Below are 17,767 nucleotides of genomic sequence, written 5' to 3' on the forward strand. Positions count from 1 at the left end.
GATAGTTCTCAGATTTTGATATGCATCTCTATAACAGAATTCACAACCTTGACCCAGTAGCAAATAAAACCAAAACTTTCACAGAATCAAAGAGAAAACAATAGGCAATGTTAACAGCAACAATATCTTCTCTTCTCAGACGAACGCGTAAAAGAAGAACAATGAAGCGTCAATAATTAAAATCAGTAAAGCCATCTTGGCGGTTTTAATATATAAGCGCTCAAGATTGATCCCCTCGAATCGATAAGGCTTTTGTAATGCTCGCCGAAATTCACCTCCTCTCTTCGCCAGAATATTGTTATATTCTCGTCAGAATTGTCTTCTCGCTGGAATTCACTTCCTCTCCTCCAAAATTGCCTAAAGAATCGAAGTGTGAGATTTTTGGGTTTCAATTTTCAAAAGACAAAATCAAATCTTTTTCCTGTCGTAACTAACGTCTCCGTCAAAAAAAATAAACAGTTGACTTTTAAAGTCCAATTTTGCTCAGTCAATGTTCATTTGAGGATTAAATCTGCACAATTAGAAGTTGAGTATTAAAAGTGCTAATTACAAATACTTGGGGAATTAAAAAATACATATATTTGTTTTATTAACTATAGCTGCTTACTTAAAAAACACGGCAGCAAAAAAGATACAAACAAAATTCCTATTTTGATTATAACTGCTTACTAGATTTCTATTTCTTGGACTACGCAAATATCAACCAAAATTTTGGAAATGAATTATTAAATTTTTGAGACAGTTATAACAAATACATATATTTGTTTTATTAAAAATTATAAAAACAAATTTGATCAATACCAAATAAGTTAAATGACTACGTAATCGATACAATATCCAAAAAATAAGAAGCATTTAAAATTAAGAAACATTTACACAGACATTAAGTCTATCAATTAACAAAGCACATGATGTTAAAATAGAGTTTAACAGGTTTTTAGTGGACTTTTAATAGAAATAAATATTTATATAAACTCATTTAGTTTAACGGTTTTAAATAGATTATTCGATTAAAAATGTTTATTAAATATGATTTTAAAGACCATATTAACTCATTTATATATATATATATAGCAGAATATATTAAAAAGTAAATTTTTCATACATTTTTCAAACAATTGTTCTATTTTCGTTGCGGGTTAGGTTTAATATTGGTTTTCGGATATGACACTTTAAGAGCCATTCAAGTATATATACCATGTTTAATAGAGTATGAGACTTTGATTTTCGGGTCGATTCCAAGTCGGATTTTTTTTGTGTACGAATATTCTTGACTACTAAGAAAATATAATATGTTTTAAACTTTAGGAAGAAAGTTTAAAAAGAATTTTTGAAATGCATATGGAAAAAATGTAAAGTTATGCAACTTGGCATATTTAATATAATTACCATAATTAAATTAAAAACAAATAAGGTTAAAACACAAATTTAAAAATTAAATTCTTAAAAAAATTAAAACAAAAAAACATACCCGCACTTTTTCAAGGGCGGATCAGAATCTAGTAACTAACTAAATGACAATAACAACTAGATGGTTAGATTACACCATACACATTATGTATTAATTGCTATTTCACTCTATTTTTTTACACTAGATCATAACTTGTAGCTTGTGCGGGACAAAATATTTTGCGATATAATATATTTATAAAAATATTTATAAAAATATTTATTAATAATAATAATAACTATAGTCTTTGAACATCATCTAATCTATTAAAACATGAGTACAAATAGTACTTAGCCCTTAGTTTTCCTCAATAATTACAAGTGAGTGCCACTGAATTAATATTAACTATTAAAAAAATTAATTATCATTTATTATCTTATAAAACTTAACAATTTCAACGGTATTTCCTGCAAAATGTTTTTCGATTCTCACACTACTTTTACCCAATGAAGTTACTTGACCATCAAAGTGCAACAACAAAAGGCAGAGCTTGATCACGTTTTTTCCATAAAAAATCCTCATAATTTAAGATTAATCCAGTTTGATCATCAAAGTGCAGCAACAAACACCTTGCTTGATCAACCTTCTTTCGATTTCTCACTCAACCTCTACCAAAATAACATTACTCTGTTTCGTTACCTACAACAACAAAAGACAGAGCTTGATCAAAAGTTCCATAAAAAAACCTTCATAAAATTCAAGATTAATACAGTTTGATCATCAAAGTGCAGCAACAAACACATTGCTTGATTAAGCTTCAATAATCGAGTACTAATTATTAATCCAGTTTTGTATATATTTTTCAGAGTTCAAAAGATTTTTATACACATTTTTCTAAGTTCTGTTTTAGGCAAATTTACTATCGATGAAGAACACCCCCAGTACTGATTATTAATCCAGATTTCTATATAGCTTTCAGTGTTTAAAAGATGTTTAGACACAGTTTAGTTGCATTCTTGATTAAACCGGAATTAGAAGACGATAGTTTTGGTTTGCTTTTATAAGTTTATATATTCGTGATTAACAAAATGTATAAAGCCGGTTTCACTATACCATATCTTTCCGTATACCATCATTTTTGAATTCTACATTAAGTTTAAAATAATTAATCGAGATATATTATAAAATTAGTTGACAAAATCTAAACTTAACAAATCTTAATTTACAAACGTATCTCCCACATATCACGCAATCCTAATAACTATATTTCCGTATTTATAGAGTACATAACTTATTCCTAAAAAAAATTATAATTAACAAAACAAATGAATTTATTAAATTTCTACGGAATTCACTCATATTTTCACCTTTGTTATCCAATAAATTCTATTAATATTTCAAATGATTTTGAAGTATAAAAAGGGTATATTCTCATCTATATTAACTAATTTACATATACAATATAGATCTTTACCGTGATTGATTCCACAAAATCTAACTGTTAAATACAAAATCATACTATTCTATACTGATATGCATGACCCTATATATATAAAGCATCCTTCCACTCACTTTCTACATATTCAGAACAAGCAAAGAACAAAATGTCCACCAACCAAAATTTTGTTTTTTTTCCTCAACGACTAGATTCAATACTTTATATTTCAGACTGCCAGTGGCTTTTTGTCAATACATTATTTGATCAGTGTAGATTTCAGTGCATCAACGATGTGGTATCTACTTTTAGAATTAATAAAGACTGATTTCTTTATTTTATTTTAGCAATACATTTTTCGTGAACTACTTACTTTTTAAATAATGCATTTGTTTTTATTTTGGATAAGTTAATTCAATTATCTTCCAATATTTCAAAGAAGTGTATCAAACACAATCATTCAAGTATATTGAGATATATCCGAGAATCAGTCATAAGCGAAACATAAATATAAGGCAACGGTTCAATCTGTATTCTAATCCTATTTGATTCTAAATTGCTTTCTGAAGACGAAATGGAAGAAAGTATATTACAAACCGTATTTTTGTCATGATGTTAGGCATATGTGATATGTGTATTGTTCTCTGTGACTCACCGATAAAGGATCATTCTTCTCCAGGATGTACCTTTGTATGCAAAAAAAGAAGACATTTAATTATCCCTATATATTCAGTCTAACTATTGAACTACACCTACATCAAAGGCCAAGCGAGATTACTCTTTTCACATATGTTGCAGATATAGAACCATATAATTCTCTAAGAGAAACGAGATTATAAGACTTAAGCACAACCTACAAGTGAATTCTTCAAATATAGGTAAGCAGTAATAAACACAGAGAGTTTAAAGACGAACAAGTAAAGTTGAAAACTTCTTGTGCTAAAATATAATTATATAATAATTTTATAATATTATTATTTTTCTTACCATTATTTTAATATTTAAATAAAATAGAAAATATTATATTTAAAATTTAGACTAAGGAATATATATTTATATTTTAATAATAGCAATTTCTATATATATATAATCTAAAATTTGTTAATAAAATAAATATAGTTACGACTTTTTTGGTATAAAACCGAATAAACCAAAAATCAATGGTATATAAACTAAACCAAACCAAACCAAATTAGATATGGTTCCAATATGGTAGCTAATGTTCGGACTAATAAACCGAAAACACTGAACCGAAACCGTACCAAAGTCCGGACTGAACATGTTCACTAAATCATCACATATGCCTAACATCATGACAAAAATACGGTTTGTAATATACTTTCTTCCATTTCGTCTTCAGAAAGCAATTTAGAATCAAATAGGATTAGAATACAGATTGAACCTTTGCCTTATATTTATGTTTCGCTTATGACTGATTCTCGGATATATCTCAATATACTTGAATGATTGTGTTTGATACACTTCTTTGAAATATTGGAAGATAATTGAATTAACTTATCCAAAATAAAAACAAATGCATTATTTAAAAAGTAAGTAGTTCACGAAAAATGTATTGCTAAAATAAAATAAAGAAATCAGTCTTTATTAATTCTAAAAGTAGATACCACATCGTTGATGCACTGAAATCTACACTGATCAAATAATGTATTGACAAAAAGCCACTGGCAGTCTGAAATATAAAGTATTGAATCTAGTCGTTGAGGAAAAAAAACAAAATTTTGGTTGGTGGACATTTTGTTCTTTGCTTGTTCTGAATATGTAGAAAGTGAGTGGAAGGATGCTTTATATATATAGGGTCATGCATATCAGTATAGAATAGTATGATTTTGTATTTAACAGTTAGATTTTGTGGAATCAATCACGGTAAAGATCTATATTGTATATGTAAATTAGTTAATATAGATGAGAATATACCCTTTTTATACTTCAAAATCATTTGAAATATTAATAGAATTTATTGGATAACAAAGGTGAAAATATGAGTGAATTCCGTAGAAATTTAATAAATTCATTTGTTTTGTTAATTATAATTTTTTTTAGGAATAAGTTATGTACTCTATAAATACGGAAATATAGTTATTAGGATTGCGTGATATGTGGGAGATACGTTTGTAAATTAAGATTTGTTAAGTTTAGATTTTGTCAACTAATTTTATAATATATATAATAATTTTATAATATTATTATTTTAAAGACGAACAAGTAAAGTTGAAAACTTCTTGTGCTAAAATATAATTATATAATAATTTTATAATATTATTATTTTTCTTACCATTATTTTAATATTTAAATAAACTAGAAAATATTATATTTAAAATTTAGACTAAGGAATATATATTTATATTTTAATAATAGCAATTTCTATATATATATAATCTAAAATTTGTTAATAAAATAAATATAGTTACGACTTTTTTGGTATAAAACCGAATAAACCAAAAATCAATGGTATATAAACTAAACCAAACCAAACCAAATTAGATATGGTTCCAATATGGTAGCTAATGTTCGGACTAATAAACCGAAAACACTGAACCGAAACCGTACCAAAGTCCGGACTGAACATGTTCACTAAATCATTGTGTGTTTGGAGTGTTCATATTGATATTGCAAAACAAACACCCGCGCGGGCGCGCGGGTCAAGATCTAGTTTATCTTATGTGTTAAACCTAATAATTTTACAAGTTTGAATGAAATTGCTTCATTCGTGATAAGAATTCAAATCGGTTAACTATTTTTTTGAGTACATAATCAGTTAGACATGAACATCCAAGTCCACTCGAATATAAATCAATTTTATTTGGATACAGGTTTTTGGATTTTAAAATTAAAATCCATCTGAGTATTATAAATTTTTGGACGGGGTTTGAGTCTCTTTCCGGGTCTAGGTTGGTTCGTAAGAAACTAAAAATATCCAAATAACCTATGGATTTAAAAAAAAATCATTAAAATTATATAAAAGAAAAAAAACCAAAATCAAAACTCGCGCGGGTACGCGGATCAAGCTCTAGTTTGTTTTTATAATACATATACTTTATATACGTATAACCACTAAATTAGTCTATAAAAATCAGATTTCATATTTACATTTTTGGTAGTTCATTACATTGCAGTTGTACAAGACAATCATATGCCTATGGCCCATTAAGTTAAGTCCAAAAATTTGATATTTGTTTTTATAATACATGTACTTAACATAAAGAGAAATTTCCTAAGATAACCATTTTTATTTTTTCTTATCACAAAAATAGTTCTCAATTAGATAAATGACCAAAAGAAGTTTTATTAAATGATAAAAATACATTTACACCGTAGGGTTAACTAATATAGACTTAAAGTTTAGAGTTAAGGTGTGAGGTTTTGAGGACAAGATTTCAAAATTTTAAAAATTAAAATTAAAATTTTCAAAATAAAGAGTGACTACAAATTAAATAGTTTTGAGAATTATTTTTGTGACAAAAACTTAAAAAAATAGTTATTTGAGAGAATTGCCCTAATGTAAAAGACCTTTAAATATTTTCTGGTTTTATACCTATATAATTAAATGTTAATTAACTGAAAAATCAATAAAGTAAAACTAATTTTTTAGAAACAAAATTACAATTATGTAACATAAACTAAGTATGTAACCCTGCGCCTGGCACGGATCACTACCTAGTATTTGTTATTTACTATGTACGACATACAGTTAAGCGACCTATAACTGACATCTTATATTTTGTTACATTTACTTTAACTAATGAAAAATTGGTTGATTTATGTAAAAGTCGTATTTTGTTATCTTGTGTGTTGAATTTTAATTAATTAAGTGTTATTGTATATATCATTTGTGCATATACTGATCGGAACTGTTAGATTCTGATATATGTATCGGTCGATTTCTCCTTTCTCTTGAATTCAACACCTGCAAGAACGAAAGGTGTGACTCCACCTGCAACCACCGGCGGAGCCATCTCTTGGTCAGGGGATCATATGACCCACATGGTTTTTGTAAAAAAAAAAATTTACTTGTATACTGAGAAGAAAAATAGAGAAAAAGCTATAGTTTTAGCTTAATGACCCATGTAATAATTTTTATTATGAAATTGACCCTAGTGCTGCCCGCAACATCCATTCATTAGGAATAATCACAAGATTTACTGAATCAATTTTTCATGAATAATTACGAGCAGTAAATTAGTTAATTACTGACAGCTCCAACTATAATTTGCCACGTAATCTCCAAGTTTTCCCATCTCCGACTATATTTCGGAAACTACCTGTTTGAATCAGTCCAAGTCGACTGACTTTTGGTCGGGAATCGCGTCTTTGTATGAAGCTAAATCTCTTTAGAAGATTTGCTTTCATAATACTTGTCAAATGGATCTTAACTCAAGAATGAAGTGCACATTTTCACTAATTATCCAATGTACTTGAGCTTGTTCTTGATCAGAGGATACGGCCGCCCCATTCCCTGTAAGCTCATTGGTTCCAAACAATGAAAACTTTTGTCGGAAATGGGCTGTAAGCCTGTAACTAGTGTAGATACGTATTTCTCCTTTAGTCAGAGACTATTATTACTCAAGGAACAAGTACGAGAAGAGAGGATGATCAAGGACAAGGACAGAAGTATACTTTAGCTATCCACATTCGTCAAAACGATAGTGGCTAAATGAGCATTACGCGTCGTCGTTCAAACTGCATCCACGATTTAAGCCCACTGAGGTAATGACCCAACCCAATACAAGAAAATGCCCATATAAGTTTATCAATGTCGATGATGCCTATTGCCTACATATCATAATGATACCTTGCTATTTTAAATTCTTATAAATCACTCGATGTCATATAAAACATCTTTGCATTTGAATATGAACACGTAAATCTTATGACTAAACGTAACTCTAAATATTGATTAACATTAACGTCAGAACTCAAGACCCCAAAATCATGTTTGCAATTTCATTCTTCTTTAATCACACCTCTAGTTAATTCTCTTCTGATTTGCCTTCATCTTTTCATGATTCATGATTGTTAATCTAATCTTTTAGGTACTACGATAAGAAGTTGCACTAACTTGATCTTACTATTATATATTTGTCCGCATTATCATACTCTGCTCATAAGTTCTTAATTTCTGCTATTAGTTCCTTCAGCTTTGGATCTTTATCATTCAAATTATTGGTTTCCCTTAAAACTGAGAAAATAGTCAAATCCACAATATGTATTGTTTTCAATTTGATTATTTAATTTCTTAATCGAGCAAAAAGTATTCAAACCAAAATCAACCTGTAAACTGGACGACGCATCTCTAAACTACTCTAGTAACGTGGTACCATTTCAAAGCAACCAATTTTATACGACTATTCTTTCTCGACATTTAGAATATATTTGATCAACTATATGACATGTCAAAAGACAGTACAAGTACAAATAAATAACACTTAGAACACAGCTAATTTCTCAGTTTGCATAGTAAAGAACTTTTTTCTTCAAAAAAAAAAATCATACTGATCATAATATATTGATGTTTTAAAAATTTAGTACATTAAAAAAATTAGTCAAAAAAACTTCGTACATAACTATTTTTGTTTTGTAACACTAGTAAATAACTATTTATCTTCTCTTTTTTTTTCTTTGTAAAAATACATAACTATTATCTTCGGGGTCCCAATCGGGTTTCGGTTTTATCAAATTGGGCCTCGGTTTTCCAAGTTTATCAAAATCAGCTTCATTCGGATTATATGAAAGTTCGGTTCGGGTTCTATCGGGTTCGGATCGGGGTTGGTAAATCTTCAAAGAACCGGTACAGTCCGATGTACTTTCGGGTTCGGTTTAAATATACATGATTTTTACATACTTTGTAACCAAAACATAAGACAAATCGGTTCTTCGGTTTTAAAGTACATGATTTGTACCTTTTGTAACCAAAGCGTAAGTAAATTGGTTCAAAAATAAGAAAAGAACATCAAACGTGATCATTTAAAATCAAACAAAAAGTAAACATAGTTACTGATAGATAGAAAATCAAATAAATGATACATAAAACGAAATCAAAATTCTCATGAAATGAGAAACAATATTGAATAAAAGCAAAACCAAAATCTAAAAATTTCAATTTTCAGCCGCCACCTTCAATTATCAACCTTCATGTAATAGATAATTATTTTCGATGTTCAATAATTTCTTAGTGTATTTTGGATATATATTAGGAACTGAGATCATGTTTGGTACAAGTTTTTTTTGGGATTTTGAATGTCTCATGTTCTATCGAATATCCATTTAGGTCCGGGTTCAGTTCAGATAATACCCATAACCCGAAATTTCATAAAACAAGATTCATTCGGTATTTATATCGGGTTTGGATCGGTTGGGATTCGGTTTATTTGCCCTGCCCTATTTAAAATCCGTTGTTACTCGGATAAATTAGGAGAAATAGAACTCTAAATAAACATAAAATCATAACTATCAAAGACATGTATCCTTCTCGGGCATATGATTGTTGAATCCTAGTATTATAAAATTTAAATTACAAGACATGCATCCTTCTCAAGCATATGATTGTTAACATATTATCTCTATAATATATCTATATATATATATATTTTTTTTTTCAAGATAATAATCTAAAGATTCTTTTAACTAAAGCAATATTTTCAGAAAATATATAAAGTGACTATTACAAGATGATAATTACAGATGTTAAATGTAATAAAATTGAGATAAGTTTTAATTACAAAGATGATAGAGTTATATCTTATGAGGATTTTAAGAGTTAAAAAGAAGAAGACAGAACAAAGAGAGGCTCCTCGTATTTAATAAACCCATATTTCTCACACGACCTTTCACCTCTAAAGACTCTCCAACATAAAATAAAACTTGCAAGGTAAAATATAAACGTAAACTTTGCCAAGTTTTCTTCTCTAAGTCTAACTCACACTCCCACGAAACCTTAAAACGTTTTTCCTCCACAACTCAGGAAAAAAAAATACACTAACGTTTTTTGTTTGTGTTTGGTCTTCTGACTACAAGGTTTTTTTTTTCTCACAGACATTCTCCATGAAAGACAAAGCCTTTGTTCCCGCGGTTTTGTTGTTCTGTTTTTGGGTTCTGCTGAGTTCAGGGTCGTCGAGACTGTTGCAGAGTGATGATAAAGGTAATGAGTTGAAGAATTACATAAGCTGGGAAGACATGAGAGTTGTGGAAGAAGTTGGAAGAGAGAGGAGGAGCTCCAGCGTTAAGGTGAAGGATAATAATATGGTAAACCAAGAAAGTAATATGGCGACTGTAAACGCGAGCAGGGTGATCGTGGTTGATAAGAGAGGAAGAGGAGACTCTGTTACAGTTCAAGGAGCTGTTGATATGGTTCCCGATTCCAATTCTCAAAGAGTTAAAATCTTAATTCTTCCCGGCGTTTACAGGTAAAATCAAACAAATCTGATGAAACCGTGTTTTGATCAAAAATTAGAAACGTTTTATTTTATTTTTAAAATATAAATAAAAGCAGTTGAAGCTAAGTTCTTGGGTTAGTGGGGGTTATCTTACACATCAGCTACGTGGGGTAGTTTTTGTAATACAATCTCTCTCTCTCTACATCTTTTCCGAAATTCTCGGTTTTTATTATTATTACAGAATCTGTGTCTGTGTCATAATACTCTTTGTTTCACAAAAATTCTGTTTTTGTGTTATATAAAAAAAAAAACGTTATGTCTTGGTCGTTGCAGGGAGAAGGTGATAGTGCCGAGGACAAAACCGTACATATCCTTCATAGGCAATGAGAGTTACGCGGAGTACACAGTCATTACTTGGAGCGATAAGTCCTCAGACCCTTATAGCAATGGTACTGAACTCGGCACTTACAGAACCGCCACTGTTGCAATCGACTCTGATTTCTTCTGCGCCACTGCCATCACTTTCGAGGTCCTAAAACCATTCTATCTTGTGTTCTTCTTCTACATGCATTTTGAATTTATGTTCTTCAACGTTATGGATAATGAGTTGCAGAACACGGTGGTGGCAGAGGCGGGAGAGGAAGGGAAGCAAGCGGTTGCGCTAAGGGTAACAGGGGACAAGGCAATGTTCTATAAAGTCAGGGTTTTGGGATCACAAGACACTCTTAATGATGCAACTGGTTCTCACTACTTTTTCCAATGCCACATCCAAGGAAGTGTCGATTTCATCTTCGGCAACGCCAAGTCTCTTTACCAGGTATAATAAAACATCAATCCATCTTCAATCCTTTTATAGTATATAAAAAATGTACAATGTTTATCTGAGGAAAACATCACAGGACTGTGATATCCGCTCAACCGCAAGGAGATTTGGTGCGATCGCAGCTCACCATAGAAGTGAAGAGAGTGATGATACTGGTTTCTCCTTTGTGAACTGTGACATCGGTGGAACCGGGAAGGTTTACCTGGGGAGAGCTTGGGGTAACTACTCGACAACTGTTTATTCAAACTGTTACATTGCTGATATCATCACTCCTGTGGGCTGGAGTGACTGGGACGACACTGACAGGCAAAGGTAACTGAAGATCCTCAGCTACCAAACTAAAACCTGTTCTGTCTGAAAAACCAACAAAAAGACTGACTTCTTTTTTTTCTTTGTTTGTGCAGTAAGGTGCTGTTCGGGGAGTATAACTGCAGGGGAAGAGGAGCAGAGAGAAGAGGTCGAGTGCCGTGGTCAAGGAGTCTTACCCAAGATGAAGTGAAGCCTTTTCTTGGGAGGGAGTTCATATTTGGAGATCAATGGTTGAGACTCTAAAACACTTACTGACAAAGGGTACCGTTCAGCTAACAGGAGATGATGACCTAATCATACTTTTAATATACATTGTGTAATTAGTACTAAAACTGAGCGCAGAGAGAAACAGAATCTGCGTGCTTTTAAACTTTTATTAAAAGATTTGATTTTGGTTTTCAAGACGAGAGATTTCTTACAAGCTGGTTTATAAACCAAGTCACCAAATAATCCTATTCTAAGATCAGTTGAAAGCAAATGCAACCACCAAAATCATGCCTCCTCAATTTTTCTATACAACCTTTTACCTACTCGTCTCTCCTCAGCACCAACCAAGTCAAACCCACAATCACTTCGTTCTTTTCTTCTTCTGCAAACTATGTCAATATATATCTATACATAAAGAAAACACTAAAGTTTCCATAGACGTGGCACGTACCAGAATTACCATCATTATATATATAAGCTCATCTCAAGAAAGCATCTTTTACGATGTCACTAGCGTGGTAGTAGTTTTTGACAGTGTGAAGACTGTTTCTGATTTACGAGCTTTCTCATCATTACCGTTAACATCATCCTCGTTGTGGTCCTCCTGCACGGTATTAGTTTGGTTACTTCCAAGTCCAACCTCTTTATCCTCTTCTTTCGAAAGTATACTTTCATCATCATCATCATTCTTAACAACCCCATCATCTTTATGCTCTTTGTTCTGTTCTCCTAAAAGGGAAATGTCCAGTATATCGCCTTTAGGTTCTGCCTCCTCGACAATATCTTGCATTACAATGGGCTTTGCCTTGGCATCTTTTGAAAGAGTGGAAGACACGGAAAGCTTGGCTTCCGGGCTAATATCATCAGATGATACAAGAGAGAGTATTTCCGGTTTAGGATCGATGTCAATCCAGCTGTCTCCCACCCAGTCTCTCGAAATCCTAATATCCTTCCTCTGCACCGTTAAGCATAAGTTCTCACCTAACATCACGAAAACCAAAACACATGTCAGCCCTAAGAGAAAGATGGAGATAGACAACTAGTGAGTGAGAGATAACAATAGGAAAACACTAAATCATACCAGGGATATATATTTGCAAGTCCGGTTTGTCAGTGGCAATCACAACACCTTCCCACCAACCATCATTCCACCATGCATCAACAGCTTCACCAATTGTAGGATCAAAGTCAGCTGATTTAGCATCAGGAGGAGCAGGCCGGATTGTTGGGCGGTTGGAAGACCTCATACCAAGCTTATCAGGCATCGCAGGTTTCAAAGCTGGCACCCATTCCTACTCAAAACATGAGAAAGAGAAAAAAAAAACATTAGGAGACAACCAGAAGACTATATATCAAAATTTAAATAGGCAATGGCTGTGGAAGCATGATATACCTCAAGGTTTCCATATCCATCCTCGTCGTCTATATCATCATACTGGAGTTTAACCTGTTTCCTTGATACTTCCAGAACAGTGCACCTAAACCAGCAGCCTCTTATACCGCTATCTTGACACAGAAACTCTATTTTTGCATCGGCCTTGATAACTCCATTAGAACAATGATGTTTATGAGCCTTTGGGGAAGAAAGTCTTTTTCCCGAGGCATCAAGTTTGAGTCTTTTACATGAAGATTCATATGCTGTGAACAGATGATCAGACATCATTCTTCTTTGTTTTTTCTTGCTCCTCTCAGCGCCAACCATTACATTCTCACCCTCGCTCCACGGTTCATCTTCCTCTTTATTCATCCCACAGTCTACAGGACCAGACTCCATCGAACTTAAGCAAGACATTATCGGTTGGTCTAAATATCCACGCAATTTACTCAAGTCAAAAGGTTTAATTTTGTTGCTCCTGAATTGCCGATAGCACATGTGTACCCTTTCCAATAAAGAATTAGGAAAAGACGCTATACACTCCTCATAATGCTCACGGGTCAAGACAGTGGCAGGACCGTCAACACATTCAGCACTGATGACCTGTGAGTGAGGGGTGATGAAAACCTCTTTTGGGTGTGGGTTTTTGAGAGCAACTGCACCCTTCACTTCTTTTGTGCAGTGGAACCACCTCACTCTGACCTTTTTTAGGCCACGCTTGTCCTCATACATATCTTCAAGATACGCAACGTACCGGTCGTCCCCTTTGCTCATGACAAATACAAAAGAGTGCACCTGAAAATCCAAAAGAAGAAATACACCTTCAAGTGAGTAAACAGAGTTCCATCCATGCTCAAAAACTTAACAGATCCAAACACAATGACAAATCAACATATAGCGAACATTCAACTTACCCCTATAGTTGTCCCATTCCTACAGAATGATGGGTAATGTTTGAGCTGTTTGCCACACATCCAGGAAGCTCCTGACCACATAATATCCCAAATGTGAACCCTCAAGTTTATGGGAAGCCGGGCCTGTGAGAGAGATTCATCCATCAGTATTACAGGAGAGTAAAAATGCAGTGACTTATTGTCTAAAGCAATAAGCAGCTAAACATCACCTCTTCTGTTGCTTGAGCTCGCTGAGCAGCAAATCCATTGCTTGGAAATTCAGGAGACCCATTAGATTCCCCTGAATCACATTTTAGCGACTCTGTAATCAACAGTAAACAAGTTCTATAAATAACCGGTTACAAAGTTAGAAGAGACTCCCTCCTAGACCCAACAGAGAAAATTGTCACACATGGTACAAGATAAAGCTAGATACGTACTCGACCAGTTTCCTTGTGCATTTTGTTTAGACAGCATTGAAGTGAGCCAGTCGACAACCTCTCTCCTGGACCTCCATTTGAAGCCCGCATGGATCGAATTCTCGGGACCATAGAAACGCACAAAATCCTCATAGACAACGTAGAACATGTGTCTAACACTTCTCTCAGTCCCAACCACAGCTAAGATGGATGCACCAGCAGAATCCTTGAGGAAGTAATGAACAACACGGTTCCCTCTCTCCTGTGAGACAAAATGCTCTTTCCACTCCACAAAACGATGATCATTCTCGCACATATTTTTCACATTCAGATAAAGAACTAACTACTGGATGTTAACAGGCCTTGACGCCAGTTCATAGCCTTACCCCTAAGACGAACCAACAATAACCCTAAATCCCCTATGCCGTGGAAACCCTAAAGCAAACTTCTTTAAGCCCTTTTAATGCATAACAGCTAAATCGTCGACGTCTCTGTAAAGTTTCCAGCTTGGAGGGAAATCAAATAACCCGGACGAAGAAGAAGTTGGGATTAGAGAAAGCGGAGAAGAATCCAGTGAGTGGAGAGTCACGAAGATCTGCGGAGCGACCAGAGACGAAGCCGTGGAGACAGTGATCCAAGCTGGAGAGCGCCGCAAAACACCAAGATACGACTTTGACTGCGGTAATCAGCTGAAGCATGACGAATACGAAATGGGCATAGAAAACAAAGGAAGATGATTTGTACCGACCGATCCTAAGGTTTTAGTCCGTCGTGGAACAAACGTGAAATAGACAGCTCAGAAAAGCGGCGACAACACAAAAACGGCGATCGATTATTCGATTTCGAAGATCGGAAGAAGGGTGAAGAGGAAGGAACTGAGTTGTGATTAAGGTGAAGCTGAAGAAAATAGGGTATTCGTATTCCCATGGATGATCTCTCTCTCTCTCTCTCTGAAAGTTGCAGGGGTTTGGCAAAAGCAGCTGCTTGTTGAAGGAAGAGGACATACTGGGCCTTTAATGGGCTTACAGTTTATGATATTATGGGCCTTTAAAACGAGAGAATGTCAAAAGGGAAGAAGTCAACAGAACTCTTTTCTTTCTAATCTCTTGTCTCTTTGGCTGTCCGAGAAACACAGAAGTTGTTTATAAACGTTTTTTATTTTCTCGAGAAAATTATTCTTTTAATGGATTAGAAAATCAATCTACAACTACAACTAAGCAAGCGTAGATTCACTCTTTCTTCTTCTTCATCATCTTTTTTTCTGATTGACCTTGGGGAGATTCGTTTAACCTTGTAATAATGGCGGGAATAGCTATAGTCTTAGATCTACTAAAGAAATCTCATAACAAACACGCTTTTCACTCATCGTCTTCTCTGTCTTCCGCCGCCGCCGTATCTGCTTTCGCCACTGCTCCCTTCGCGTCTAGGTTTCTCTTCGGGTATGTATCGTGTCTTGATTGATGCTCTCTTTCGATTTGTATTGACTAGATCGTGATGGATATGATGATTGGATTGATAAGTAGGATCTCTTCTGAGATTAGGATTGATCTTAAGCCTAGATTTTAGGTTTTGATTGAGCTGAAACAGCACTATAGCCCAACGTTACATCAACTACTAGTAGCCAAGATCATGTTTTGCAATCTAGTAGGATGTTATCAACGATGTTTGTAATCTATTTACAATCTCTTAATCTTGAACATGTGTTTCTCTTCTGTTAATGTTATTACAGTTTTTTTGAGCCTAGAGTTGCGTATTGTGATGCGGCAGCTGCAATAGATGATGATTACCTTGCTGCTGCTATACGAAAGATGTCTGCGGATACTTTGCAGCTTCAGACGCCTACATACATTCCTACTAGCTCTAAGGTTTACAATATCCAGCCAAAACCACTCTTCTCCGCCTTCGAGTTCAGGGCACTTGCGATGACCACAGTGAGATCCCTCCTCATGTTTTATCTGCCTCTTTTGGAGCCTAAACCGGCTTCAGAGGACGATGATGATTTCCTTAACAATGCCGCGGAAGAACGCCGTGGCGCAGACTTGATTGTTCCTCTTAAAAAGTCTGTCAAGCAAATTGCCCGTGAGGTTAGTATTTGTTTGTATCAAAGGGTGCTTCGTGGTGTCATGATTTTAACTGATGTTTTCGGGTATATATATGATCCACAGACCACAGTTGTGACTACTCGGAGAGTCCTTGAAAGGCTGGCTATTAGTTATGTCTCACAGCGTATGGCATGGAAGCTTCTAAAGGGTAACTTCATCTTCTATTACTTTGCTTTCCCCAACAACAAACTTGTCATCACATAATATTAATGTATAACATTGTGTACATATGATAGATGTGCCACAGTCTACTTTACGCAAGGCTGGGAGAGGGTGGCCCACACATGTATACATCTATAAAGTCAGCCAGACAACTCTTAGAGGTATGGTAACATATTCTTTGGACCGGGACCTTTCCATCAAAAGCTTGTTCTGCTTGAGATCGGTCATTGTTTAGTTTTTACCATAACTTTTTTAACGTGTACATAAATATGTTTGGTCATTGGATGTGTTTTCAGGACACTTCCTCGGGATTGCAGCATCGTGGACAGTTCAAGTAGGAATAGAAATCTACAGATGTGTTAACCGTTATGTTAAACCCAAACCCGAAGAAGAAGACGAGGAACAAGTGGAGATAGCAGAGCAAGCCAAGGATCTTGGAAACAAAGTTGTGGGTATCACAGTAAGATGTGGTGCTTCTTTAGTATTCGCTGCCATTGGAGCTGGTATCTGCTCTTGCCTCATGCGTCCCTCCACTGGACAATGGATCGGTAAGCCCCCGACACTGATAAATCTGGTGTAATGTCTCTTTTTTGGTTTGGAACAATGATTGATGTGTATGGTTTTTATATATAATGTAGGCTGCACGCTGGGGGACTTGGCTGGTCCGATGGTTGTTTCGATTTGCTTGCAGAAGACTCTTCAAGCTGATGGTTAACTTTATATGTGGAGATTGAATTCTTCAGCTTTGACCATCCAAAATGAAATCAAAAGGTTGCTTTTTCTGAATTTTTTCTACTGAGACCTTGAAAACGTTTTGATCAATACACTCGAATGATTCACAAATTGTACCTACTTTTGAGAACATCTGAATAAGGCAGGTGTTTATTTTTCACTGGATTTAATGTTAAATTTGTATATTATTTTCTTTTAGCTCCACATTATGTATGCTTGAAAGTAAATCTCTACATAACAGGTAATGAATGAACAAAAGCAAAAGTCTGGAGTAATCTCATCTATATACACTTAGTTCATGAGCACGAGCTGAAATGCTCACAGTCAAAGTCACAAACGACTCTTGACTAAACCAACCCAACCACAAAAAAAAAAAAAACATCCTTGTTAAGTGAGTTTTACATGCCCCAGTCATTAGGTAAATTTCTAGGATGAAGTCAAAGTCACAAACGACTAAACTAACCACAAAACAAAAGAAGACATCCTTGTGAAGTGAATGTTACATGCCCCACTCACTAGGTAAATTTGT

General features: G+C 34.1%; 3 protein-coding genes and 1 long non-coding RNA gene across 4 annotated transcripts; 2 read left to right on the forward strand and 2 right to left on the reverse strand.

The window, feature by feature from the left end:
* Positions 1–5,664: 5,664 nt before the first annotated feature.
* Positions 5,665–9,169, reverse strand: LOC117129284. The gene is made up of 2 exons (XR_004452987.1): positions 8,155–9,169; positions 5,665–8,121 (listed from the first exon to the last, which is right to left on the reverse strand). It is a non-coding gene; the product is annotated as an uncharacterized LOC117129284 (long non-coding RNA).
* Positions 9,170–9,636: 467 nt separating this feature from the next.
* Positions 9,637–11,747, forward strand: LOC103845005 (pectinesterase QRT1). Its single transcript, XM_009121833.3, has 5 exons — positions 9,637–10,246; positions 10,550–10,745; positions 10,830–11,033; positions 11,116–11,351; positions 11,444–11,747. The coding sequence occupies exons 1-5, from the start codon at positions 9,885–9,887 to the stop codon at positions 11,589–11,591; spliced, it is 1,146 nt and encodes a 381-aa protein (XP_009120081.1). The 5' UTR covers positions 9,637–9,884; the 3' UTR covers positions 11,592–11,747.
* On the reverse strand, positions 11,705–15,187 carry LOC103845003. Its single transcript, XM_009121831.3, has 6 exons — positions 14,264–15,187; positions 14,054–14,145; positions 13,845–13,967; positions 12,949–13,725; positions 12,637–12,847; positions 11,705–12,536 (listed from the first exon to the last, which is right to left on the reverse strand). The coding sequence occupies exons 1-6, from the start codon at positions 14,556–14,558 to the stop codon at positions 12,055–12,057; spliced, it is 1,980 nt and encodes a 659-aa protein (XP_009120079.1). The 5' UTR covers positions 14,559–15,187; the 3' UTR covers positions 11,705–12,054.
* A 157-nt stretch (positions 15,188–15,344) lies between these two features.
* On the forward strand, positions 15,345–17,440 carry LOC103845006. The gene is made up of 6 exons (XM_009121834.3): positions 15,345–15,681; positions 15,972–16,326; positions 16,408–16,492; positions 16,581–16,667; positions 16,803–17,054; positions 17,145–17,440. Exons 1-6 carry the CDS (start codon positions 15,542–15,544, stop codon positions 17,219–17,221), a joined length of 996 nt encoding a protein of 331 aa, XP_009120082.1. The 5' UTR covers positions 15,345–15,541; the 3' UTR covers positions 17,222–17,440.
* Positions 17,441–17,767: the final 327 nt, after the last annotated feature.

Source organism: Brassica rapa, chromosome A10 (genome assembly GCF_000309985.2).
Source record: "Brassica rapa cultivar Chiifu-401-42 chromosome A10, CAAS_Brap_v3.01, whole genome shotgun sequence".
NCBI classification, from domain to species: Eukaryota; Viridiplantae; Streptophyta; class Magnoliopsida; order Brassicales; family Brassicaceae; genus Brassica; species Brassica rapa.

What these genes read in the sequence shown, in the direction of transcription:
- LOC103845005 (XM_009121833.3), top strand. Translation starts at nt 9,885, where the DNA reads ATGAAAGACAAAGCCTTTGTTCCCGCGGTTTTGTTGTTCTGTTTTTGG. An exon ending in ATTCTTCCCGGCGTTTACAG is followed by an intron (nt 10,247 to 10,549) that starts GTAAAATCAAAC and finishes TGGTCGTTGCAG; the next exon opens with GGAGAAGGTGATAGTGCCGA. An exon ending in CCACTGCCATCACTTTCGAG is followed by an intron (nt 10,746 to 10,829) that starts GTCCTAAAACCA and finishes AATGAGTTGCAG; the next exon opens with AACACGGTGGTGGCAGAGGC.
- LOC103845003 (XM_009121831.3), bottom strand. Translation starts at nt 14,558, where the DNA reads ATGTGCGAGAATGATCATCGTTTTGTGGAGTGGAAAGAGCATTTTGTC. An exon ending in TGCACAAGGAAACTGGTCGA is followed by an intron (nt 14,146 to 14,263) that starts GTACGTATCTAG and finishes TGTTGATTACAG; the next exon opens with AGTCGCTAAAATGTGATTCA. An exon ending in GGAATGGGACAACTATAGGG is followed by an intron (nt 13,726 to 13,844) that starts GTAAGTTGAATG and finishes TTGGATTTTCAG; the next exon opens with GTGCACTCTTTTGTATTTGT.
- LOC103845006 (XM_009121834.3), top strand. Translation starts at nt 15,542, where the DNA reads ATGGCGGGAATAGCTATAGTCTTAGATCTACTAAAGAAATCTCATAAC. An exon ending in GGCATGGAAGCTTCTAAAGG is followed by an intron (nt 16,493 to 16,580) that starts GTAACTTCATCT and finishes TACATATGATAG; the next exon opens with ATGTGCCACAGTCTACTTTA. An exon ending in CTCCACTGGACAATGGATCG is followed by an intron (nt 17,055 to 17,144) that starts GTAAGCCCCCGA and finishes TATATAATGTAG; the next exon opens with GCTGCACGCTGGGGGACTTG.